Raw genomic sequence first — 26,730 nt, 5'->3', positions numbered from 1 at the left:
TGTTAAGATGCGGAATCTGCAGGGCAATGTTGGAAGGCGCGCTTCTTGGTAGATAACATTAATAGCCACAAACCTGGGGAGTCCCAGACACAGGCGTAGGGCCTCACGCTCCAAAAGAACCAGAGGCTTTATTTTATAAGCAGGGCCGCCTGAGAACAAGACACACCCAAATTCCAATATGGGGCGCACATACATTTTATAAATCATCAACAATGTATCCCTACGTAGTCCATATTTCCGGTTACTCATTCTGCGCAGAATACCTAAAGCACGTTGTGCCTTACCTGCTACACTCTCTATGTGTGGACTCCAGTTGAGTTTTCCATTATATGTGATTCCCAAATATTTTAGAGACTCAACCTGTGGAATGGGTTTTTGCTTATAAGTTATAGAAATTGAAACCGGATCTATGACCGAGAACACTAAAATGGCGCTTTTGCTTACGTTTAATGACATACAAATTGTCTGAAGCCATACTTCTAGCATGCTCATGTATCTTTGTAATTTTTAGTATAATGTGTTAATGTCAGTGTCGGCAGCAAAAAATGCAATGTCATCTGCATACACGTAAACGTGCACGTCCTGACAAGTGGGGATAGAGCTCATCAATATATTAAATAATAGTGGGGATTAATATTAGGTATTAAATAATAGTGGGGAATAGCGCGAACTATTCTTCTTCTTCTTCTTCTTCTTCTTCTTCTTCTTCTTCTTCTTCTTCTTCTTCTTCAAGAGCCCTTAACGACACGCGCCGAAGGTGCCAGTTTAGCTATAAATCCACGAGCTCCAGATATGGCAGCAAAAAATGCAATGTCATCTGCATACACGTAAACGTGCACGTCCTGACAAGTGGGGATAGAGCTCATCAATATATTAAATAATAGTGGGGATTAAATATTAAGTATTAAATAATAGTGGGGAATAGCGCGAACTATTCTTCTTCTTCGTCTTCTTCTTCTTCTTCTTCTTCTTCTTCTTCTTCTTCTTCTTCTTCTTCAAGAGCCCTTAACGACACGCGCCGAAGGTGCCAGTTTAGCTATAAATCCACGAGCTCCAGATATGACAAGTAAAAAAAAATCGAGTATATCAGGAAAGCAGCTGTAGGGAATACGTGAAACGCCCTTTTGCGGGCTTCAAAGTGTGTATGGGCACTAGGGTAAAAATTCAACGACGACTGCGATCCTTCCTAATGCGAAATTTGAGCGCAGCTCTTCACGTGTTTTTGCTTCGCGACGTATTGGCTGGCGCGGACAATCTGTCTCGTGTGGCATGCTGGAAATGGAGCAAAGTGCTCCCTTAACGTTACGCCCAACATTCTTCGTTCCATCGCTCCTAGGGCGGTCCTTGTTCTCAAGCTTCTTTGTCAGTCTCCAAGTTTCGGCCCCATATGTCAGCACCGGTAAATAACTGTACATCTTTCTTTTCAATGATAATGGTAAGCATCCAGTAAGGAGCTGACAGTGTCTGCCGTATGCGCTCCAATCCGTTTTTATTCTTCTGTAAATTTCATTCTCATGATCAGGGTTCCCAGTGAGTAATCGACCAAGGTAAACGTACTCCTTCACAGACTCTAGAGTCTCACTGGCGATCCTGAACTCTTGTTCCCTTGCCCGGCTATTCATCATTATCTTTGTCTCCTGCATATTAATCTTCAGCCCCACCATTACATTCTTTCTGTTAAGGTCCTCAATCATTTGTTGTAACTCGTTTCCTGTGTTACAGAACAGAAAACTATGATCTGCACATCGAAGGTTGCCGAGATATTCGCCGTTGATCCGCACTCCTAAAACTCCCCAGTTTAAGAGTTTGACTACTACTTTCAAGCACGCAGTGAATACCATTGGAGAGATTGTGTCTCCTTGTCTGTCCCCATTCTTTGTAGTTATATTCCTGCTTTTCTTGTGGAGAAATAAGGTAACTATGGAATATCTAGATATTTTCCAAGATATTTACGTAAGCCTCCTTATTCCTTGATTATAGGTAGTGCGTCTACGACTGCTGGTTTCTCTCATGAATCAAATGCCTTTTCCTTATCTATAAAAGTCAAATAGAGAGGCTTAATGTACTCTGCGGATTTGTCGATTACCTGATTAATGAAATGGACGTGATCCATTGCAGCGTATCCCTTCCTGGCATATATACTGTAAGAAAAGGGACTTCGCGACAGTAGTAGGTGACAATAGAATTTAAGTGACCATGTAAGTGACCAAAATTCGAGCGAATGTTGCCGCCTATGAAGTGTCAAGAAAAGGCGGGACACATTTTACCGCAGTGACACGCCGTCGTGACAGTTTATGCGTCACAGGCACGTGTACGCTCCACCGTGAAGTGTCGCCTAAAATACTTAAGCTCCTGATCTCAGCGTCGAAGCTCAGGGGGAAAAAAAGATGTGATAGCGAAGGTGGCCACTGCGACAACTCGAGTAGCTTGCGATAGACATGTCCACGCTTCCAAGCAACAGGCGATTTGCGTTTCGCGCGGTAGGAAATTGTGCACGTGAAAGCGCAGCCTCGGCGGAGCATATCAGGGTCGTGTGAAAGCCGAGGACGTGCGATTGGGATACTGGTGGGTCAAGTATAGTCTGATCAGAATGAATTAGCCGGTTGAAAAGCGGGCGACATGTAAATTAAAAAGAATACGACAATAGATCGCCGAGGCTGCTTGGACGTCAGCCAGAGGAAGAGGCATGGTCTCTCCTTGCAGGATAGTTCGGTGGCAAAGTTATTGAATCAGCGGCACACTCAAACCGCCGCTGTGGAATCCAAATACTGGTCTCGCACGCCGAGAGCTGGTGTTAGCCTTGATGGACCCGGGGACGGCAGCCCTCTTATGCCTGCCAAGCAGCAGCGTGGTCAGCAGCAGGACCACTCCAGCTACCAGGCCCAGCATGACGAGAGCGGTGATGAGGTAGGCGTACGACTCGCCGCTGGTTGTCCCGACGTCGCTGTGTCCAGGATGGCTGTTCGTGGCCGTCACGTGACCGGAAGTGCGGTGTTCGCTCTTCTCGGCCGTCTCGCGACTCTTGTCGGAAACCTTGTCCGCCAAGTTTACGGGGGGCTTCGACTGCAGCGCCGACGAAGCTGATGACGGTCCAGCCAACGTGGATGAAGCTGCCAACGCATTTCCGCTCCCGGGAATCATTGTGGGCTGGTGCGCAATCTTTCTGAACTGCGAACGTGAGAATAATTAGTGGGCGGAGATATTCAGCGACTCGCTTTGTCGCCATAATCGAGGAGAAAGTAACGCTCGCACGTGAACACCTGGGCTGCAACTGTTATCCGCATAAATTAAAGAGGCACTTTCTAGCTTTAATGTACACGCATATGCACCAGCAGTTTTGCTCTGCTGTTTGCCTTCAAATGTTTAGCCAACTGCCTCCGCTCCGTTAGAATGCATTTAAAAACAACCGCACCAACTCATTAGCTCTTACATGCCAATACTTCTGGAAGCTGAAATTCAACGAAATATTCTAAAGTAGGCAGAGAAGAAAACAGTGCATGCTTCCAGGTTTGCTTCAAAATAAATTTTCACTAGTTGCATCGTTAATAGCTGCAGACGAAATTCTGCCCGCGATGTCAACCGTTTTGTAGTGCGCTGTGTAGGGCAGTGTAATAAATTTAAATGCGGAGTACGTTTAGACCTATATATAGCAGGTTCTTAAACGGTGTAACGCTGTGACCGCGTGTTTTTGGAAACTTTGCACATACGTCCATCTGTCTGTTCAGGTTCAAGTTCATGTTATATTTATTAATGACGTTATAGTTACATTCGGAGGTTCCAGAGCTATGAAACTGTCAGGGGGACCTTCTAAACCAATGATATATGTATATTATGTGCAAATTACACAATGGTAGTACTATTCAATGAATAATACATGCTATGGAATAGCTAGGGAATCGCAGCAGTGAAGAAGTAGGCGCAGGTGGTTCAGGTAATTAGTTACTGTTATCGCTTCTCCTTTAAATGCATGGTTTCTCTAGTCGTTTTGAAACATAAACCCACCTCTTCTCTGAGCTCCACTAAGGAAGGTCGGTCTTTGGTCAGCTTCATTGTAGTAACCGGCTCATGGGCGGGATTAAGAGGGAGTGACATGGGTAGTACATCTTCATTTCCCAGGTAGAGTTCTGCGTTGTGCGTCACGACCTGCATCATCCAAGAATAATTCATCTTCACGAACGAACATTCTCACGAACTGCGTCGTCCACGAACTGCATTCCCGAACTTCCATTATTAAAGAACGGTGTCGAGAATTCAGCCCCCATGCCTGAATATAGCTCCCAAATGGTTCTGTTCGAGAAACTAACTGCTTATAAATGCAAAAATTTTCGCAGATGACACTGACCGCTAAGTTACGAGCACTGCATCCGTGCGCTACCTTTAGGAATTCTACCTCTTCGCCGTTTTATTAGCCATCGACCTTCCCTCCTACGTATACGCCCAAGAAATGGCATTGCCGAGTCTTCTTTTGAGAAAAGGCGCTTTGTGAGTGGTCCATAAATGATTCCCAAACCTTCGTTGCAAAGAGATAACCTTAATCTTCGTCAGCTGCATCTTATCGGCGGCGGCGCGCAACCTTGGTTTCGCAACAGCGAATGCCGAGGAGGTTCTTGGGTAGCGATGTCGAGTTACATTCTCACGAACTTTTGCAAGGTTCGTTGTGCTTGCGTGTGTTTTTATAATGAGCATGAATGCGGCCGTGGTGACCTCTAGCATGCGCCAACCCGCCACCCCCCCCCCCCTTTCATTTCACCTTCCCTGCTTGTGCGAACACTACGACAACTGCTTTTTTTTTTTTGTTAGTGTGCACAAACTACAAGCAGGTGAAACAGGCTTTTGTGGCTGGAACTACTGCTTAATTCTTAGCTCGTAAGTGACTCTTAAGGGACCCTTAAGACAACCTTGCTATATTCGATAACAGTGCTACAGTAGAACAAATACGGATAGAACTTATCGCGTCTTTTCTGTTTGTTGCTGCTTTTCTTCACGCTCGTTATGGGGGGGTGCATCTTTCCCAGTAGCGACGAATGTGCACCGCCAGGTTTAGCTGTCTGATTGCCTTTATACAAGCATTCCCAGCAAGACCGCCCGACCCTGGACAGGCCAGTAATGACAACGGCAACGCACTAACCGTGGGCTCCTTGCCGCCTTCCTTGGTGCCACCATCCCGGACCACTTCCGTGGGCTTGTGGTGACCACGACGGCGCTTATTCTTCTTCTTCTTCTTCTTGGCCACTTCCTTTGCTTTCTTGTTGCCCTCGACCACTTCGTCCGTGGCTTTGGGCGGCAACGTGAACAGCGCCGGAGGCAACTGCACTCTCGATGGCGGACGGTGGCCCCCCGGCGGCTCGGGTTCGTCGGTTGTGTGCCGGATCACGAAATGTTGCGGCATGTTTGTCGCACTCCTGAAACCGTCCTGTTTGAGAGCGCCTTCTTCAGTGCGGTGGTACAGCATCCTTCGCCTTCTCCTGCTTCTTCTTCTGTGCTCGTGATAACATGCACGTGCCGACGTTTAAAGCGTCAGCGTCGGCGCCAGCTCGCGTCTCATTGTGAAAAAAAGTGTCTGGTATTTATGATGATTGAATGACAGAAAGAACGAAAGACCAGAGGAAGACGAAATGAATGAATGAATGAATGAATGAATGATGGCCGCTGGGACGATGCCTGGCACCTTAACGACCAGCAAGAGGATTTGCAGCAACAACGTATCAGATTAAAAGTGAAGAACTATAGTATACACGTATATATATATATATATATATAAATATATATATATATATATATATATATATATATATATACATACATACATACATATGTGTGTGTGTGTGTGTGTGTGTGTGTGTGTGTGTGTGTGTGTGTGTGTGTGTGTGTGTGTGTGTGTGTGTGTGTGTGTGTGTGTGTGTGTGTGTGTGTGTGTGTGTGTGTGTGTGTGTGTGTGTGTGTGTGTGTGTGTGTGTGTGTGTGTGTGTGTGTGTGTGTGTGTGTGTGTGTGTGTGTGTGTGTGTGTGTGTGTGAGGATTGCCTATGGCAGACAACAGAATTCTAACCGTTGATCTAAATTACTCGGAGAGGCGACCATTACTTCTGCGAGAAATCAAGATGTTCTATTGAACGGCTAACGTAATTGCGATAATTACCTTTTTAATTCATTACCTTACGCCCCATATTTCAATCTACGAATTGTAGCCGCTGAGTTCGCACCGTGTATCCACTTGGAACGAATTTTCTGGACAGCACCAGTTCCGAGATGTTAATTGATGGTACTGCCGCAACACCGATTAAACATGTATCAAATATCATGGCAACACCACACCCACAGATTTGTAATTTCATGTTTACTACCGGACGTTTTCCACAGCAAATGAAAACTGCTCGCGTTACAGTAGCCCACAAAGGAGGAGACAGAGATGACGTCAACATTTGTCGGCGAATATCTGTTTTTTTCGCGTTTGCTAAAGTTGCTGACGTGATCATTAATCGTCTCTAAAGTACAGTGCTCAGAATAACGCTATTTAAAAACAGCAGTACGGTTTTTAAAAATAATATGGCAACTGAATCTGCCTTGTATAATTTGCAGGACACTGCAAATAGTTGTCTATCTGTCTGTCTGTCTGTCTGTCTGTCTGTCTGTCTGTCTGTCTGTCTGTCTGTCTGTCTGTCTGTCTGTCTGTCTGTCTGTCTGTCTGTCTGTCTGTCTGTCTGTCTGTCTGTCTGTCTGTCTGTCTGTCTGTCTGTCTGTCTGTCTGTCTGTCTGTCTGTCTGTCTGTCTGTCTGTCTGTCTGTCTGTCTGTCTGTCTGTCTGTCTGTCTGTCTGTCTGTCTGTCCGTCCGTCTGCCGTCTGTCTGTCTGTCTGTCTGTCTGTCTGTCTGTCTGTCTGTCTGTCTGTCTGTCTGTCTGTCTGTCTGTCTGTCTGTCTGTCTGTCTGTCTGTCTGTCTGTCTGTCCGTCCGTCCGTCTGCCGTCTGTCTGTCCGTCCGTCTGCCGTCTGTCCGTCCGTCTGTCTGTCTGTCTGTCTGTCTGTCTGTCTGTCTGTCTGTCTGTCTGTCTGTCTGTCTGTCTGTCTGTCTGTCTGTCTGTCTGTCTGTCTGTCTGTCTGTCTGTCTGTCTGTCTGTCTGTCTGTCTGTCTGTCTGTCTGTCTGTCTGTCTGTCTCATTCACCTCTCCATCATGTGTGACGTGCGCATAGCTTTTATCGACTTTCCCAGAGAAAGCTTGTCAGAGTGACCATCCTGAGGCCGATATCGTTGCCTTCATTTGCGTGCTACGAGTCGTTTCTATCTATCTATCTATCTATCTATCTATCTATCTATCTATCTATCTATCTATCTATCTATCTATCTATCTATCTATCTATCTATCTATCTATCTATCTATCTATCTATCTATCTATCTATCTATCTATCTATCTATCTATCTATGATGTACGTTCCTGGTCCACTCCATAGCATGATACAAAAGACCAGCGATATTTTCATCGTAATTTATTACGATGAAATTTATTAAGCCATAGGCATGTTTTCTTTTTCGGTTTTTAGTTCATTTTCTGACAATCGCGCAAGGAACATGTGTGAAACGGTGTCCTTTTGTGACTCTGCGGCAAACCCTGGTTTTGCCGCTCTCATGAGCGGGTCCGTGCCAATGTTGCCAAGGCAACAACGATGACGACAGCATTAGCAGACCAGTGGACTGGCACCGCCGCAACACGTGCTGAACAGCCGCGTCGTATAGTTGCAAGAAGATGACAAAGACGAAGGCGGCCCGTCATGTCACAGCAGCCGCTGCACAACATTTCGCCACAGGGAGACGAATCAGGTGACTTCAGAGCCTCAAACGGCTGTCTCGGGGAGCTTCCCGCGCGCGCGCTTTCACGCAGGAAAAACGCGCGTATGCTGCTGGTGCGACGGTAGCGATTGTCTGCAGTTCCCTCGCCTGCGAGACTCCAGGGGTAATCTCAAGCCAGAGGTGTTACAGGTATAGCACACGTTAGCAGCTAGAGAACTCGCACGTGACGTCGTAGCTGAGTGCCGGTCTCACCGCGCTGCGTGAGACAAACGTGTTGATACAAGTGCAGTTCCTCCTTGTGACAACAGTGCTTGAGCACATGGCAGTTAGTTACGTAAGGTAATATGTAATATGTAGTTTCGTTTAATACGAGCTCGTCGCTCACTTGGTCGGCTTCTATTACATCATGCAGCAGGATCACTTAGAACTCGGAGTCCTGGTTAACTAGACTGTAGCTATATTGCAGACTGCAGAATGTATGAGTGCAGTATAACACATTTTCGTACACGTGATCGACGGCTTCAAGCGGAAATCGCAAAGCAGTGCGTACCAATAAACGATTGCCGCGGTTTAATTACATTAGCCTATCTCAAGTACGTGGTACACGCTCCTTGAGCGAATGCAAGGCAAGGCAGGCTGCTAGGTGTTCGTCGCATTACTCCCTGCTTAAAGCTCTTACGAGGTACGATTTGCTGTGTCGGAAATTAGCAGTGCGTACCAATAAACGATTGCCGCGGTTTAATTACATTAGCCTATCTCAAGTACGTGGTACACGCTCCTTGAGCGAATGCAAGGCAAGGCAGGCTGCTAGGTGTTCGTCGCATTACTCCCTGCTTAAAGCTCTTACGAGGTACGATTTGCTGTGTCGGAAATTCAATACGAAACATATACAGAGCATTCAGAAATAATTTTTATGAAACGTTGTAACGCAACTCTATGGAAACATCTATAAGCTACGCATGCGCGCAGCTGCATAATCTTGTCACGCAGACTTAATTTACAGGTATAAATCTCACTAAGGTACCGTAATAACAATTATTCCTTCTTTCTTTCTTTCTTTTTTTCAGTGGGTGTAATAAGAGTATTGCCTCAAGGCGCAATAGCTGAGAATTTTGTTTAACAAAGGAAGCATCCTTGATATTGTACCTTTTACACGTGTTTTGAAGCAGTTATCCTTCATGCAGTCCGTTCTTCTGTACGTTACATGAAGTTAAACTTCTTTCTTTCGACAAGTTACCACTTCCTCAATGTATGCGCTTTCTGTGCATACCTTATAGTGTAAACGCATATCAAAAAGCGTTATTGTGTCTGCTATATACACACTCAATGCGAAAAGAATTGACCTGGACACTTTGCCGCCGGCAAATTTTACTGTGCATAACATTCGCTCACTCGCTGCAACCATGTTCGTGTGCTCCAATGGACTACGGCAACATCCATGGCAGAATTCATCGGAGGATAAGTCTCCAGAGTAAGGTCCAGATGGCTCTAGAAATCCGCAAGAAGTGCAGTAAGAAGCCGATAGATTTATCATAGAGGAAACACTGATGCTAAAAACTGCACTTCACATGAATAAACAGATGCGCACCTATTTATTAGAAACCACAGGCCCATTGCATAATCGCGCCAAAGTGTCCTAAGAACTGGGAGCGTTGAACTCTCACAATGAAAGCTAGAACTTTAAAAGTCACATAATGTGTTAGGCAAAATAACGCAACAACGTCTTCCTGCCCGTGCGCGTTGCATGAAATCGACCCGCTCGAAATGCGACATTGAGTGGCAGTAAAAATCATGTCGAACTAAATGTCTGCCAAAGCGTTTGCCCCCTTCCCTGAGAGACAAGATTCCTGTAGGCGCCGCCCCCGAGGTGATCACGTGACCCCTCACGTCGGCAGATGGAGCGTGGGATTCATAACGACAGCCAGTGTGTTTCACTCAAGACAGTCTGCAATTGTTAAGCGATAACATTCGAAACGAAATTGCAATCTTTTGATGGTCAAGATTTATTGCAATGGCGGACATGAGAAGTGATGTGGCAAGCACATACCTCTAACGCTTACACAAGTATGGCGTACATTAGGTAAACATAAGTTCGGGTGTTTTACGTGCCAAAATCACGACACGACTGAAGCACTCTGTACCTGCATCAAAGTACATAATGAATTTGAAGAATGGAAGCCGCTCAATGCTAAGGTGTTGCAGAACGGGCTTTAAAGTTATTTATTGAAAAATGTATTGGTGAAATATACTTTGTAATGCTTACTAGAGATTAGCACACAATCTATGTACTCGTCATTCATGCCTTGTTCAGATACCTCGTTCAATTTCTTCTCGAATCTGCTATATTTAATCATTCGAGACAGCTGTCACTAATATCCCATGACACAATTGCATGCAGCTTCCAATGATCTGCATGGCGCAGCTTTCGTTGTTCAACTAATCTGCAGTATTTGAGAAAGTATTTCTTTGAACATTGCGTAACACGAGAAATAACTGTAGTCAACGATACTTTTCGTAGGCGTATGTCATTTTGACCCACATCTATAAACGCAATTGAGTCACCAAAACGAAAAAGGAAGTATACTTGCTTCCTTTTTTCTCTTCCTTTCTTTTTTTTTTTTTGGTACTGAGCCCTAGCACGATAGTTTAGGCCTCGCTGACAAGGAAACCTATGCTAAAAAATAATCCGCATTTATTAAAACCTTCAATATGAGGATTTTTTCGTGGGTAGGAAATACTTTCTTGCGCATGTCTTGCCGACGATGCTTTGCTCAGATCATACCAGCGCTCCCAATAAGTTTCTGCTTACACATACTGTAAACTATTAAGTAATTGAAATAACCCTTCAACTTATTTTAATTCAACGATTTATTTTATGCGATGAAAAGTAATACTGACAACTGAAATGTAGAACTGGTAAAAGTTGGTTCCTCTCAGGGGTAAGAACATGGTAAGAACTGCATACTGATACTTAAGAGGAAGCTTTAGCTCGGGCCCAACTCAGTGATGTTCCGTGCAGGGAATTTTCCCTTCTTCGGAGAATATTCGGCCGCAATTTTAGACGAAAGGGAAAAAGGTAATCTTTGCGATATTGCAGGAAATTTCAACATTGATGAAGTAAATATTAGAATCATGTCTTTGAGTAAGCCAACACTTTGATAAACGACACCTCAACTTTTTATGTGCAAGGGGCAAACTTGCAGTCGGTCGGCTACAAGTTCTAATAGCCTTTCTTTTTTAAAAGCTGGTGTGATGTTTCGGTACAAAACGCGAGCTGCAATTCTTTGCGTCAATATTCGATGACGTGTCCTACTCAGAATCGAGCCACCTGTGCTAACTGATGCTTTATAGCTCTATCTACGTGAAATATATGTCGGGAACGGACATTAGAAAGTGCCAAATTAGAAATTGAGTTCCCGTATTGCTGTACACACAGGCATATATATATAGTATGCAGGGAGATTTGCAGGAATCAGTTTGGATTAATGCAGGGAAAATTGTCGCAAATAGGGAATTTTCGTGCATAGGAATGGGAATTCTGCTGCAACGTGTGGAATATCACTGGCCCAACTGCGACGCGGCCAATTCAAATACATGTAAAATGCAGAAACGTTTTTCTGAGATAACCCGTGGACCGATTTTATTGAAATTTGTTGCATTTGAGATAAAAATTTAATTCTAGTGACTGTTGGAAGCGGAATTTTGATTTAGGGCCTGAGTTTTGTTATAGGAATCTTAAAGAATTCCCAAGTTAAAAAAAAAGATAGACGTACGAAGTTCATAAATTAATAGCTCTGCACCAAGAAGAGGTATCGCGGTTCTGTAAACGGCATCCATTAGATCATTCAAAGCGGGCAAATTTGATATGTGAATTTATATTTTGCGTGAATTTGTTATGTTGTGTACAAGAATTCTACATAAGCTGTATTTCCATAATAATAAATTTTTTTTGAGATTCACGAGTAACATACCAATTTTGTCCGCTTTAGATGTACTATTAGATGCAATTCGCAGAATTGTGATATCATTTTTCTTTGCTGAGTTACGGAGTTGTAAACTTGATAGCTTCGTTTTCTGAAAATTTGCGATTCTTGCCAATTTTTAGTAAAAATTGACGACCTAAATAAAAATTCGAAACCAACAGACACTAGAATTTAAGTTTTTTCTTTTAAATGCAACGAACCTCGTCAATTTGGTGCAGTGCTTGCCGAGAAAAACAATTTTTTTTTCTTACATGTATTTAAATAGGAGCAGCCGAGCTAAAGCTTCCTCTTAAGCGCAACTAGCCAAATTAGCTTAATTAATTATCTAAGTCCAAAGGCTTTAGGGGCACTTGTACACCCCTATGAAGATACTTATATTACTAACAAAAAGACAATGACATGGGCTTACCACGCTATTTCACACATTATTCATTAAGTCCTTTACTATTTCAACAAAAAACCACGTTGTAGCCTCTTTGATAAACATTCCTATATCAAAACAAAACGCCGATTGTTCGCTAAGGCAAACTGAGCCAGAAATTCCGCCGCCGTAGTGTGCTCCGTTTACAACATATAGTTCTAATGCGATGCCAGTGGCGCCTGCCGAAGAACTTATGAACCAACACTTCTTGCTCGTACCGGTAGAATTTCGGAGGCCACGTTTTATTAAAAGCCTCTGAGACCCAAAATTTATCTGCGCGCTCTAATTATGGCGACTTTGACATTACGTTTATCGCCTGAAGGACACAAATGCATAATTTTGCAGACTAGCTTTGCTTACTCTGATGGAGCTAACCGTATGAGGGCAGTCGCGTGTTCTAAGAGTGGGCAACGCGTGACGGCCTTTGCTGAAAAGCTGCTTTCTGCAGCTGCCAAAAGGCGGCGACACAAGCTTATGCTTGCTCCATCGTGGCAGCATGTGTGTGTGTGTACTGGCTTCTCACAAATCCACGCCCTAACGATGGCGCCCTCTGGGATAACAGATGGTGCAGATCCCAAAGGCTATGCTTTTTTCTCGCTGCTTGCAGCAAAAGCGATTCGGGAACCGAAAACACGTCATCACGCCACCTATTGAGCGTAAGGCATTCTACGAGGCTACGCCGCCGCAGCACCGCGAATTAAACATGCAAGAAGGAAGCGGAGCTAAAGCCGCATTTAATCGGTTGCAAGTGCCGCCTTTTTACATCCGCCCATATTATGTAAACGTGCAAGTAAATTCGAGAGTGAGAAACGTGGCATGGTGCGGCAGGCATTCAACTAATGAAGCATTTACAAATGTTTACGACTTCAGCATATAATTATGAGAAGTCGAAAAACTACATACTCCGTAAAGCCCCGCAACGTTCCTCGCGGTCGAGGATATCTGCAAGGATAACTATAAATGCGGCCTCTTAAAATGAAGTGATCACAACTCTTGGAGGCCATATACGAACACGACCTCCGAGATTGGCCAGCGCGCAAAGAATGAGGTGCGGAATCTCTGAGTACAAGTTCATGCAGAAAATTGCGTAGAACTTATATTTATTTGTCGGAACTTATATATTTGTCGGAACGCCCGACGTTCAGTCGACTGCATCCGACCAGAAACCTGAATAGGTTGTGCAAGTTTGGAGAACTACCGTAGCTATGCATACTTGGTACGTACACGTGCACACGCATAGTATATATATGTGTGCGCAGTGGGTTCTCCGTAGAAATCAAATTAGCGGGAACTGCTGCGCCGTTCACAAAACGCTCCATTTCATTCTTAACATTTTATAGAGTCAGTAAGAGCCAGCTATTGTGTACATTTACAAAGAGCCTGCAGCGCCTATATATGATATGCTCCGGCCTTGCCTCTATGTCCTGAGTTTAACTCGATATGGCAGAGTGCAGTGGTAGAGTGATCTTCCGGGGAAATTGTTTTATCATTTGATCCATGGTCGTCCGTATTCGGCATGCATATGTCCAACATATAGTGATCGGGAATACAGCAATGAAAGTACATGTGCAGCGACAGATTATATCTAGCGCCAAGCTGCTCATAGCGTTATGGCACTAACGGCAGCAAGGGTAAGTGAGAGGAGGCGCGCTTGATGCGTACTCTCTGGATGTAATGTCGCAAGGGTTGCACGAACGGTTGCAAGCATTTGTGTTCCTTCCTCGTTGATCTACGCGCTCAACTTTTCATGCATGTTGTCTGCTAAAAACCGAAGTGCAAGTATCACTGAAATAATCTTTACCACAAAGTTTGGTGAGAAAACAAATTAATTGGTTATTATCCAGGTGACCTATATACTCAATTAGGTCGATCTCCTAATGGTAAGGCGGGTGATACATAATTTCAGTCAAGTGGCTTTCTTGACAACAACCAACTTAATTATTTTATCTAAACTGTAGTCTGATGCATCATTGCAGAATGTATTATTAGCCACAAAATGCCGTAGGCACAGCGCGATTGACGAAACGTACAAAAAGCTTTATCGTGGTTTCGTCGCAACACGTGAGTACGCGTTTATTTGTAAACACCATGCATCGCCCTTCAACAACAAAGAAAGGAATAAAGACAAAGAAAACGCCTTACTTACGGCAATTTCCAGCTATTATTTATTTTGTTTCGTTAATAGCTTTCCAGGTATTTAGCAACGGCAGCGTACGTGTATTTTTTACATGCACGAAACCAGACAAAATTATACGCATCATAGATAAGAATTCAACTTAAGCCTCTGTCATAGCTCACTCTGGTAATGTACCATAAAAATAACTCGGGCTAAAACGCTTGTATTTAAATTTTGGAATCGTCTCTAATAAAACAGTCGCTTACTGCTCGAAGCAGACGAAATTCACAATTTTTAGGACGAAAGCGCGGTTGCTAGGTGCGTGTGACGTCATCACGGAATTTATCCGACTTGTTTCGAAACTTCTCCGAGAACAGCCGACGAATCCCGAACACGAGCCGAGGGTGACGTTTAGGTCAATGCCTGTGCGCTGCGCGTACGGATTTACGTTACCGCCGGAGTACCGCTGGTTAGCGAAGAGAAACCCGGCGCCGTGCTACGGAGTCGAGTGGAGACCAGCGAACATGGTCACCCGGAGGCCCGAACCGGGACGAGGTCGGCCTCGAGTGACTGTGTAGGGCAGGCGGTGCGGTATCGACAGCTGAATGCTAGGCCTAAACAGAACTGCCGTCTGCCGAAGAACCGTGATGTAGAAGTCACAAGGAACTTTGATCTTCCCAAGCGTACGTTATAATGAGTGGACGGCCGAGGACGACTTCCTTTGCTGAAGGGAACAAGCAGCCTCAACAGCCGAATTTTCTCGCTGGAGTGAAAATAACCAGTAAGTACACCTCGTAAGCCTAACGCTCATCGTAACATGGCGCAGCGCGGAGGGGCCGGTGACTCGCGATCAAAGAAAAAATAAAAAAAAAGCAGGGCGGGGGGCAGCGTGGCACAGCGCGTCGTCCTCTCTGTCTCTCTCTTGCATGCCCATGGGGATCGGGCATTGCGCCACGTTAGATTCGGATCTGGATCTGGCTACCAATATCATAAACGAGCTCGACCTGGTGCCCGGTAAGTGGAGGTGTCGCGGGCGCGGCGGCATCAGCCCCGGTTCGTGCGAAACTCCAGTGTCTGTGCCTCGGCGCAGGCAAGGACGGCGCCAAGGTGACCACGGTGCTGGCCACCCCGGGCCAGGGGCCGGACCGGCCGCAGGAGGTGTCTTACTGCGATACCAAGGTGATCGGCAATGGCTCCTTTGGGGTGGTGTACCAGGCGCGGCTGCTCGACTCGGGCCAGCTGGTGGCCATTAAGAAGGTGCTGCAGGACAAGCGCTTCAAGAACCGCGAGCTGCAGATCATGCGCCGCTTGGACCACTGTAACATAGTGAAGCTCAAGTACTTCTTTTACTCGAGCGGCGACAAGAAAGACGAGGTGTACCTGAACCTGGTGCTCGAGTACATCCCCGAGACTGTGTACCGGGTGGCGCGCCACTACAGCAAGTCCAAGCAGACCATCCCGATCTCCTTCATCAAGGTGAGCCCATTGCGCTGCTGTGTGTACTGCTTGCAGGCCCGCTAATGACTACTCGTCTCCTTGCACAGCTCTACATGTACCAGCTGTTTAGAAGTCTGGCATACATCCACTCTCTGGGCATTTGCCATCGGGACATCAAACCACAGAACCTGCTGCTCGACCCCGAGACAGGAGTCCTCAAGCTGTGCGACTTTGGCAGGTGAGCCGCGTTATCGTGGTAGAAACAGGCAGTGCAGAAAGTGACACGGATAATGGAGACACCGATAACTCTGCAGAAACTTGTCGCATCAGTGAAACACATACATACAGGAAGCAACATATTGGCAACCAAAGGACGTGTTAAAGAAACAGGCCGTGATGATTATGAAAAGTTACAAAGGAACCTTGTAGGGGCCCCGAAACACTTTAACATAGCAAGAAAGCGTTGACGACCTGTTGTAGAGGCTGCTATGAGCATGTGAGCAAAGCATTACGGCACTGCATGCTGCTGGGAATTTGCAATCCCATGTCAGAAATATTGAAAGATCACTTGTTCTCATTTCCGCATCGTCATGCAGCGTCATCTCGAGCAGCTGGATGCACCAATGCTGTTGACTGATTTCGTGATTTTTGAGAGCATTCTCAATAATACAAACGTGCTAAGTTTGAAATAAATAAGTGAAGCATATATATGTCCGTGATTTCAAAAGAAAAATTATTTCATCTTTGCACTGCTGGTTTGCACCCAACAATTGTACGTGCCTGTGTCTACTGCACATGGCCTCTGAGATAGCAGCAGTGTGCTGCATAGTGTAGCTCAGCACAGCATGCTGCGTGCTTAGCTGCAACGTGCCCTTTTGCCACCATGATACTCAATTTTTGGGTGGGGCTCAGCCCTCTTGGGTACTCCACTGTGTAGCTTCCAGCGTGCAAACGTAAAATGAGAAGAAGAGAGAAAGCCAGGTATTGGGTGCAATAACTCTCCTTGTGGATGAATTGAAAAACTTTTGCAGCATGATATTCGTGAGACAGCGTCCTTTAATAGTCAAGCCATTCTATGATTAGTTAAAAAACTGTTCCGTGCCCACTTTAAGACTGTGCAGAAATCTAAAATAGCACCATTTTAAATAGATAGATCACACCATGCTAATAGTACATGTGTGGATTTTGTAGGTGCGGCGACGTGTAACCCGTCCCACTTTTCCGCTGTCCTCATAACAGTAAACTTTTCCTTTACTGAAGGTTCCATCAGTGGTGATGTATGGGTGTATGGGCTGTAAGGCATCTCTGGGCATTGATTTATAACCTGTGAAAAAGGAAGACTATCAAATTTAGTGTTTGACAAAAGCTCGGTGCCGCCTTCCACTGTTGCTTTTCCACCTGCTGAGGCCTTCATTTATCATCAGCCTTGTGGCAGCTGAGCATAACAGACAGAAGCATGGTGCCAGGATGTTCCTTTTTTTTTCCTGGTGTTGCAGTATAATTATTATTTTTGTTGTGAGCACAGGCAGGTGGTATGAAATATCATATAACTTTATGAATGTTAATGCGATGGACTCTAAACGTTTTAGATTTTGGTGGCGATAAATACCATGTTCAAATCCCTCTCAAGATGGATGAACATGGATTCCAGGACGCACATGACCAAGTGGACTACACCAACGTGTTCCAGTTGGAAGCTAACATTTCTCGCATGACATGGATGCCATGAAATTGACATGTCAGTCTTGAGAACTCACACGAGTGATATGTGAACAGCACCAAGTTACAGGAGCTCAATTTTCACATTTATTTTCACTACTTCACCTGTCCCACAAACCTTCCTTCTGCACACTTCCTTAGTAAAACGTGCAGACTACAATATTCACAGTTATGTTACATCCTTCTTAGACCTTTAAGAGCTCAGTGAAGTAATTGCCCTTTATGTCAGTTATTCTTGCCAACTGGTATGTTACTAACGTAAGACCCATATGGTGTTGAAATATTGCAGTTTTCCATCAGCATCTCCATGTACAGGGTCAGCAACTCTCAGTACAAACACGGTGCAGTATGGCTGTGCTGTGCAGAGTGCCAGCACACACAGCACGGCCTCGCAGAGAAGCTAAGCGGCGCAGGTGCACAGGGATTTGGAGGCAGGTCTCCGTGTCATCTGCCAAAGCACAGCACCATGCTTTAGCAGATAACACAAAGACCTGCCTCCAAGCTTCGATGCACGGCTGCACTGTGTGCACTAGCACTCTGCAGAGTGGGGCCATGTCCGTACTTAGAGTGGACGACCCTGTACATTTCGAAAGTAACAATCTCCTTGTACTCGTTATGCTGAAAACAGCTTTCCTTTGCCTAACCACAAAGATGAAGGAATAGCATCGTGTTGTGTATTGGCATTTGATGCCTCACTGGGGGCTTTTCATTGCCGGTGGCGATGAAACAGGCTAGATAAAATTAGCGCTAATTTCTTTATAAGCTGACGGCAAGAATGTAACTAAACCATTTTCATTCAGTCCTGCAGGCATCTGACTCGAAGATTTTACGTAAATTGATTAAATATTTAAAGGATTGAAGGCAGTCTGTACGAGGGGTCTCAGTACGATATGGGCTTTGTGTTCCATCCATCCAGTGGCAAGTGTGGTCAATGATAACATGTTTATTTTGACCACTTATCCATGGTTTCCGATCAGTGTATCTAGAGATTCTATATCTTGTATGAGGTCCTATTGTTCTCGTCCTTCGTGGTAGGGCTTTTAGTTAGTGGGAGTGTCACGAAAGTTGCTATGGAATACACTCCATGGTTCAAGAGAAATGTTCTCCATGTTCAACAGAGCCATGCTCAATTGAGCATGGTTTCTATTGAGCTGGCTCAATAGACGTGCCTGTTACCACTGCTTAATTGTGAGAGGGGGGCCAGAAGGAAATATAAGGCGGTAGGCTGCCTTCCTTTCATCTCCATTTAGAGCATTTAGATCATTATCAGAACCCAATTAATCAAGAAGCGATGCAACAGTGCCACGACATGTACGAAAAAGCCACCCAACCATTCATGACGCTTTCATCAACACAGAAGTGCAGAAGCTAAAGAATATTTTACTTTACCGCTATCAGAGCCAGCAATATAAGCGTTAACTTACTACCCATGCATCACACTATGGCCAATTTGTAAGCATGGGTATAGTTGCAGAAATGTGTTCAATGTGTCATGCACTACCTTGTTTCACGGGATATTTGAAGTGGGACATTTCGGTAATAATTGCGAGATCTTCTTTCTCCTTGTTGTAATGCTTGTACCCAATACTTAACCTGTGCATGTACTGTGCTGAGAAAGAGGTTAGAACAGCACATATCTCTCCCTGTCCGTCACACCCGTACTTTCCATACCACGACCAGCAGCACTTATAGGATACAAAACTGCTGCTTTCATTATCTCACCAGACACGCATTAGCTAAGTGGAACAGCTTTACAGCTGATGTTGCAGCCATGGCTTATCCATGGCTTGGTATGCTTTTTGCTATCGACACATTTTTTGCTGCTTATGTTAGGAAGGTGTTAAGTTAATCTAGGTTGTAAGATCGCAATACTAGAGTATCAGAGAATTCACTTTAGCTGAGAGCAAGCGCTTTGTGTGTCTGAAAATAATGTGCGAGAGTAACGGCAACAACTTCTCAATTTTGTGCACAGCTATGTCGAGGTAACATGTGCATGACACATTGGACACATTTCTGCAACTATACCCATGCATACAAATTGGCCATAGTGTGATGCATGGGTAGTAAGTAAACGCTTATATTGCTGGCTCTGATAGCGATAAAGTAAAATATTCTTTAGCTTCTGCGCTTCTGTGTTGATGAACGCGTCATGAATGGTTGGGTGGCTTTTTCGTACATGTTGTGGCACTGCTGCATCACTTCTTGGTTAATTGGGTTCTGCTATTGGAACGGTTAATTAATTTACAAGTGCAAATGACCAGTTCAAGCTCACATATTTGTACCGCGTCCACAAAAATGACAGCAGGCCATAATTATTTTCCAGTCCGTATAAACATGTTCCAAAGTATGTTCTCGTAAGTCAAGAAATTTGAGTTTAGCCTCTTACTGCGTGAATTTGTTTTGCCAAAAGAAGAAAAAACAACATTGATTTGCACTTAGGCATGCTTGTACTGGCTTATGAAAATCTGAATAGCATCTTAGTGTAAATGTTCGTTATTTGACTTGTAAGGCGAACCTTCTCAAATTTTATGACATGATGTAAAACACTGAGGTAGTGACTGCAATTTGTGCACCTATAAACCCTTCAGTCACGGCAGAAACGTTTGTGGACATGGCTTATTTTCAACATTTCTGTGTAGTGGTTGTAAGGAATAGAGAATGAACATTAAGCTTTGAGTAAATTCAACATTATGCTTTCCTAATGTACACCCATTTCACTTCTGAATGAAATATATCACTACAGACGACCACTTCGGGGAAGGCACTACCATGTTTCACGGGATATTTGAAGTGGGACATTTCGGTAATAATTGCGAGATCTTCTTTCTCCTTGTTGTAATGCTTGTACCCAATACTTGACCTGTGCATGTAATTTGAGCGGGTGATAAAACATTCTTAATCAAGAAACACAGTATGACTGACTGTATAGTAAATATCTATTTACTGTGTAATTATGATGGGTCACTATAAGAATGCATAGTCATTCTCCCACCTTCACTATGTTCCTGCATTCTCCGGCACCTTGGCATAAAAATTTATGGACAGTCGGTTATAATTTGTGATTGAAGTTGTTAGAGCTAACTATGACAGAACTTCACCCTGGTTAAATAGTTTGGGTGAGTAGTACTTCCTATTGAAGCAGTCTTGGCAAAATTGAAGAGTTGGCAATTGTCTGATTTTCTTATTGGAGAGGTATAAATAGCACATAAGCAAACAATGCATGCACTTAGTGGTTAGCACATATGACGAATGTCCTAGCATGTCTCCTCCAAGATCTTATCACATAGCTGGCACCACATAATTTCGGAGGTCGTGCCGAGGGGTCTGTGCATTCTACGTTGTGTGTCACTTCCAGCTAACGATAATGGCATCAGTTTATCATCTTAGTCTTCTCTCTATCTCTTTCTTTTAAAAAGCTTTGGTATCAAAAATAGCTAGCTTTTCATGAGGCATTCACTCATATTTCAAATGCAAAATTTAGCACAGAAGCTTCGCTATGTCTACGCTATCTGAAATTGGGCTTCTTACGCAGTCTAAAATTTCATTGCAGTTTGCCTCTAAAGGGACGCTAAAAAGAATAATAAGTTGAGCTGTATTGGTCCATTGCCCTTCTGGAATACCAAAGAAGCCACCCTTACTATAAGAGGTGGCTTCATATGCTAGAAAAAATGCTAGAACAGAAGGCTGGTGGTGACACCATCTTGAAGTTCTCGCACCATCTCACGACATCATGGATAAGGACACCATTTGCTTGGGCCTAGCTAATCTTTTGTTGCTTAAGATGGACTACATTAGATTTTAAAAGAGCCAAGGACTTGACTTGTAAATGTTTAAGGACTTTTGCTGATATTCAGTAGCTTAAATATGGGAAAATATGTGGAAATCTGTGATGTCCCACTGACGAACCAGGACTCTTGGTTATTAGAGCGTAAAATTTAAAAAACAAATTAACTTTGGCCTTCATTTTCTCTTTAGTAATCAACCTATTAATAAAATTAATGCAAATCAAAGTTTCAAAATAATACTATATCAGCATAAATTGATTTAGTGTTTATCTTTAGTGTCCCTTTATATGTATGCAGTGGTGTGAATTTGAGGAGTGTTGACCATATTGAAGTGTATGTGCATTGCTTTCTATGTGAGAGATGACGAGCCGACATGTTTTTGCTGGACAGCTACATATGACGTCTGAATGCTGTTTTCTTTTGATTATGCATAGCATTTCAGTTCAGAAACTCAAAGCTATTATGTAGACATCAAGCTGGAGTATTAATATCTAGCATTAATCAGGCCAAATGAAGATCCGTCCGATGGCAATTCCCAGCAGCACTAACTTTTTATTTGCACTTCTGGTTTCACTGCTGAAGAATAAAAAATTCGTGCAGAACGCAAAAGTAGTGATTTTTGGCATTGTCATTGCATTTCTACGGAGTGGCTGAGGCCAAAAGGTAGATGGTAGAAAGCATAGTCATTGGCATAAATGTGGCAGCATCTGTGTGGTGAAGCTGAAGGGCGGCCGCATATCACGCCCCCCCCCCCCTCCCCCCCAAGAAAAGCTGCTTTATATTTTCTTTTTTTCATATTTTTTCCCCATATTTAATGATTTTGTTAAGGACAGCATCAAATAAATTTGTGGCTTTGTTCATTGCTATGATATGTGACAAGGTCATTCTTCACTAAATTTTTTATAGAAGACCCCTTGCAGTGCATTTACGTAAGAAGTGGGTCTACTGCACATATGAAATCATGTTAACACAGTTTTCAAATTGAGAAAGAAAGTTGTCTTTGGAAAAATTGTGATGAAGAGGTGATAGCTGCAACTTGATCAGGAAAGGCATTACAGTCTTTAGATGCCCGACCAAAAAACATGGCTGAAATTGTGTTTGTGTGCGGGCGTGGTTGTGGCTACCTGATGAGTATGACCTGTGAATTTGATCAGCATGATTGAGGGACAACATATGTGGGTGATTAAGAGGCAAATAGAAGTAGTGATACCATTCAGATTTGGGGCTTCAACTTAGGCCATGGTCATGCTGTTGTCACTGCTGCAGTAACGACTCTCTCTCTCTCTTTCGTTTAGCGCCAAGCTGCTAATCAAGGGAGAGCCCAATGTTTCGTACATCTGCTCACGCTACTACCGGGCCCCGGAGCTAATCTTTGGTGCCACGGACTACACGACCATGATTGACGTGTGGTCGGCGGGTTGCGTACTTGCCGAGCTGCTGCTGGGCCAACCCATCTTCCCCGGCGACAGCGGTGTGGACCAGCTGGTGGAGATCATCAAGGTGCTGGGCACGCCCTCCAAGGAGCAGATCCGTGAGATGAACCGCAACTACACGGAATTCAAGTTCCCCCAGATCAAGGCACACCCGTGGCACAAGGTGTTCCGGGCACGGACACCTCCCGAGGCCATTGACCTGGTGGCCCGACTCCTCGAGTACACACCCAGCGCACGCATTGGCCCCCTGCAGGCCTGCGCGCACACCTTCTTCGACGAGCTGCGGGAACCAGGCACCAGGCTGCCCAATGGCCGCGAGCTGCCCCCCCTCTTTGACTTCACGCCCCACGGTGCGTCTGGCCCTGGTTGTTTGTGGATGCAATGTGATGAAGCACCTCTGGCGTAGTGTTACTCAGTCTTCAGTCTCGGTAGACCTTTTTCCTGATTCTGGCTGCTTCTCTCTGTACTGCATGCATGCTCAACTAATGTCAGCAGTCGTGGCTCAAATGAAGACTAGAAGTGCTTACTAAATAACTACACCGTCATTATTTTGGCAGACTGCCTAGCTTGACAGTTATGAAAGGTGTCTGTTGCGTTGTGTGGTACTTCTTGAGGCATTTGCGCGTACAAAAAAGGCTGTGAATAGTGACAAATCTCGTGCCATGTCACATCTGTGGTGTTTCATTTGGTTTCACAGAGTTGCTTGAAAAAACAGGAAGTGAACAGTCTTCACCGTATTGCTTTGGCAGAACAGTTCACAAAAGTTAAAATACCTTTACCCGAACTTCGGGAGTGAATAGAGTGGCACAGAGTAGTGTGTGTTTTTGTACAAGGGCAGCACAAGGTTTTCTGTCAATATGGTTGATTGTAGGCTGTGCTTATGAGGTGCATACTGGGCACAATTTATATAGTTGCTCAACTTCTGTGATGAACATCAGAGGCCATAATTTTGTATCAATACTTTCTTCATTTTTGTTCTTTTTACCTTTCATCATTGGTTCACATTGATGCCCCAGCTCTGTTGTCACTGTGATCAATGACTTGGCAGAATAGATCAGGGGTGAATAGAATCTAAAGAAAAGATCCCTTACAAGGTCACATCAAGGATTGGTATTGCATATGCTTTCAGAAGAGGGTATAGTAGTCCATGAAACTTACAGTGCATCATGCTGATGTACTATGCTGGAGGATGAGTTTGTGCTGTCTTAATGCATATAAGCAGTCTCTTGGAGCATGAAACAAACAGCCTTCCTCTCTCTCTTTAGCGAACTATGGTGTGCAATCAAGCTTCTTTGTTTTTCATACCAGCCAGTGACAAGCTTTTGTCTAAGCCTAACTAGCACTGTTTCTTAACAGCAAATTATTTTAGTGCTAATTGAAGGAAGATCTGTTGACAGCATCCCTGTGATGCTTAGAAGGCCAAGAAATCGCTTTGCCAAAGAAAACAATGGTACGAGCGATGAGTTTGGCAATGCAAGGCAGTGCACTATGTCCCAACAAGTGGAGGTGTGTGGTGTGAGGTGTGTGACAGCCAATGCTGAATTCAATGGGCAGTGTATGTGATTAGCATGCTGCAGAGCAACTGTGCACATTGGGAGTTGTTTGGCCTACACTGAGCTGACATTTCAGCTGCGTTGTTGTCACCAGATGTTTTTATTGCCATGGCTACCTAACAGCCATCGCAATACTGGTGGAAGTTGCTACACGCTTGAGGCCCAGTGCTGATATCACTGCAGAGACATGTACCATATTTACTCGGTTCTCACGTGCACCCAGTTTTCAAGGGCTTAGAAAAAAAAAAATGTGCACCCGAATGTGACATGCCTCCGATACATAAAAGAAAAGATACAGCATGCCCTCTAATTTTGTAATCAGAAGGAACAAGACGTACAGAACTTACCTTCATCACATATGGCAAGTTTAGCTTTTTTAATGAACTTTCGCACATCGTCGTCTCCGTTTTCACTTCATTGGCCACAGATACCACGAACACGGGGGTGTGCTTGGTATCAAGTGATCACTTTTAGAGATACTGCTATCACTTTTGCAAGTCTCTGCATCGGACTTGTCAAATAAGTCCGACGGCATTCCTGGCACTGTGCGCAGATAGCGAGCTTGGCACAGTGCCGGAAACGCTGGGGCCGAAATCTCATGAAAGTGACAGTATCTCCAATTTATTGGCTGAAAGTACCGCTCAAGATCTTAGTCAAGCACAAAATGAGCATGTTGTGATGGCCATGATGCTGTCTGATAGCTCTCATGGTGGGCTGTTGCCAAAGTCACAGACATAGTTTTGGTTTTGTATCCTATTTTAACACGGAGGCAATTTTCAAACCCATTTTCTCTGAAAAGGAGGTTTGCATTAGATTTAGGTGAAACGGTATGTGCACCGAAAAGAAAAATTGGCCACGGCAACATACAGTTGCCATGGTGCTGATGCTCCTCTCTCCCCTGTGCGCAGAACTCTCTCTGGAGCCACAGCTGAATGCCACGCTGATTCCAGCGCATCTGCGAGGTGGCGAGGCTGCTCCCGCAGCGGGGGCAGCAGGGTCGTCATCTGAGCCGGCCGAAGCATCCACCTCCAACAGTGGCCCCGTGTAAATAAAGTGTGTGTGTACATAGGCGTGTACATACCCTGCGGGAGGAGGGCCCCCCACACCCGCTATTTATTGTGTGGCATTAGAGTTTTAGACGTGTAGCGCCAGAAATAAACGTTTCCCATCTGCCTCCTCTGTCCCTTGACCCTTAACAACGTGCTCTCTTACACAGAGGTTGGAATGGGCAGCTTTCGTTTCGGGTGGTATGGCTGTTATGTTAAGTGCAGGGATGTCAGTGGGAAGAGGAGAGGTTTGCTTGCTTCCGCAGAAATTGAATGACCATGACTGAATGCACTGTGGCTTGTCTGGTGAACTGGCACCGTTGGTTCAGAAGTGCTGATAAGTGTTGCAGCTCAACGGTGAACAGAAGGTGTGGTGGTTCCTCTGACCCCAGGAACGACTCTGAACAACCAATGGAGAGATTCAGTGGGCACATATGGCTTGGAGCTGCTGCTTTATTGCTTTCTTTTTTTCTTCCCTGCATTTGTGCGCCGTTGCCACTGTTGTACTGTGAATGTGAAACTATGTGGCAGTCCAGCCATGTCGGCGAGTGTGTAAAACTTTAGCACGTGTGATAACTCGGGCACTTTGCACACTGTGGATTAGCACGGAAGAGTGGCCTGCCCGGTCTCGGAACTGGCAAGCGCATCGCCACAGCTTGCTGTGATCTGGTCAAGGAAACGTGTTTCACTTAATCTAGGGATCAGAGATCATTCCACATTCACGCTCTCTTTCAGTTTCTCCAACTTGCACGTGAAGGAGTGATTGCTGAGCTGTTTGAACTCCTTGTCTTCTAATCTAGTTCTTGTATCCGGCCACCTGACAAAGGCTGTAGTCACCATAAGGGTATGTGTGTGTGTATGTGCGAACCGGAGCTAGGAACTTGTCAAGAAATCATTGTTAGTGGTCATTAGGGGATTTCGCTAATAGAATTTGCAGATGCCACTGTGCTGGGATTCCCACATCATGTGGCCTTTTGCTCTACATGTGTGGCAGAGTTGTAACAAAATTAGTTGAACAAGAGTGCACAGATTTCAATTCATTAGCTCTATATAGTTCGATATATCATACCTATTCATTACTGAAAGAGAAAAATTGTTGGCTGCAGTGGGAACCCTGTGCACTCTCCCATTTCTGTTAGTGACTGCCTGCTGTGCGTTTTTGTGTACTTACACTTTTGCCTACATCTTTTTCTATTCAAGCGAAGCACCCATTTTTTCATGAAGTCCTTAATGTGCCTGTTTGAACAGTGCGTTCACGTTTCAGGCGAAGAACCGCATAACATTGTATTGCACTCGGCAGGCGGTTACGCAAGAAATTTCTTGAAGCAACTTTGCCAATTTTTCAATATTTACTACATAATGCCTTACTGGCAAAGCAAGTATGTGCAATTTGCGAGGCATTAATTATGAACTCGTGTAGGCTTTGCCACGCTGACTTTGGAAGGATTGTCGCTTG

The 26,730-nt window shown here is 44.6% G+C and overlaps 2 protein-coding genes across 5 annotated transcripts; one reads left to right on the top strand and one right to left on the bottom strand.

Annotated features, from left to right (window-relative positions):
- Positions 1–2,261: 2,261 nt before the first annotated feature.
- On the bottom strand, positions 2,262–5,477 carry LOC135899604 (uncharacterized). The gene is made up of 3 exons (XM_065428911.1): positions 5,129–5,477; positions 4,003–4,143; positions 2,262–3,168 (listed from the first exon to the last, which is right to left on the bottom strand). Exons 1-3 carry the CDS (start codon positions 5,450–5,452, stop codon positions 2,722–2,724), a joined length of 912 nt encoding a protein of 303 aa, XP_065284983.1. The 5' UTR covers positions 5,453–5,477; the 3' UTR covers positions 2,262–2,721.
- A 2,270-nt stretch (positions 5,478–7,747) lies between these two features.
- On the top strand, positions 7,748–25,402 carry LOC135899551 (glycogen synthase kinase-3 beta-like). Of its 4 annotated transcripts, none has more exons than XM_065428847.1 (6): positions 7,748–7,811; positions 15,262–15,315; positions 15,392–15,777; positions 15,846–15,976; positions 22,538–23,025; positions 25,137–25,402. In XM_065428847.1, exons 1-6 carry the CDS (start codon positions 7,763–7,765, stop codon positions 25,274–25,276), a joined length of 1,248 nt encoding a protein of 415 aa, XP_065284919.1. In that variant the 5' UTR covers positions 7,748–7,762; the 3' UTR covers positions 25,277–25,402. The 4 variants fall into 4 exon arrangements, with proteins under 4 accessions (XP_065284919.1, XP_070393650.1, XP_065284918.1 ...); XM_070537549.1 differs by lacking the exon at positions 7,748–7,811 and adding an exon at positions 14,671–15,083 and having other exon boundaries at positions 15,239–15,315; XM_065428846.1 differs by lacking the exon at positions 7,748–7,811 and adding an exon at positions 14,672–15,082.
- Positions 25,403–26,730: the final 1,328 nt, after the last annotated feature.

Source organism: Dermacentor albipictus, chromosome 4 (genome assembly GCF_038994185.2).
Source record: "Dermacentor albipictus isolate Rhodes 1998 colony chromosome 4, USDA_Dalb.pri_finalv2, whole genome shotgun sequence".
Classification (NCBI taxonomy): Eukaryota; Metazoa; Arthropoda; class Arachnida; order Ixodida; family Ixodidae; genus Dermacentor; species Dermacentor albipictus.
The sequence above is the reverse complement of the archived record's forward strand: the minus strand, read 5'-3'. Positions and strand labels throughout refer to the sequence as shown.

Coding starts and splice junctions, on each gene's coding strand:
- LOC135899604 (XM_065428911.1), bottom strand. CDS start 5,452: ATGCTGTACCACCGCACTGAAGAAGGCGCTCTCAAACAGGACGGTTTC. Junction 4,144..5,128: donor AAGGCGGCAAGGAGCCCACG/GTTAGTGCGTTG, acceptor TGGATGATGCAG/GTCGTGACGCACAACGCAGA. Junction 3,169..4,002: donor TAGTGGAGCTCAGAGAAGAG/GTGGGTTTATGT, acceptor TCACGTTCGCAG/TTCAGAAAGATTGCGCACCA.
- LOC135899551 (XM_070537549.1), top strand. CDS start 14,995: ATGAGTGGACGGCCGAGGACGACTTCCTTTGCTGAAGGGAACAAGCAG. Junction 15,316..15,391: donor CGAGCTCGACCTGGTGCCCG/GTAAGTGGAGGT, acceptor GCCTCGGCGCAG/GCAAGGACGGCGCCAAGGTG. Junction 23,026..25,136: donor CTTTGACTTCACGCCCCACG/GTGCGTCTGGCC, acceptor CCCTGTGCGCAG/AACTCTCTCTGGAGCCACAG.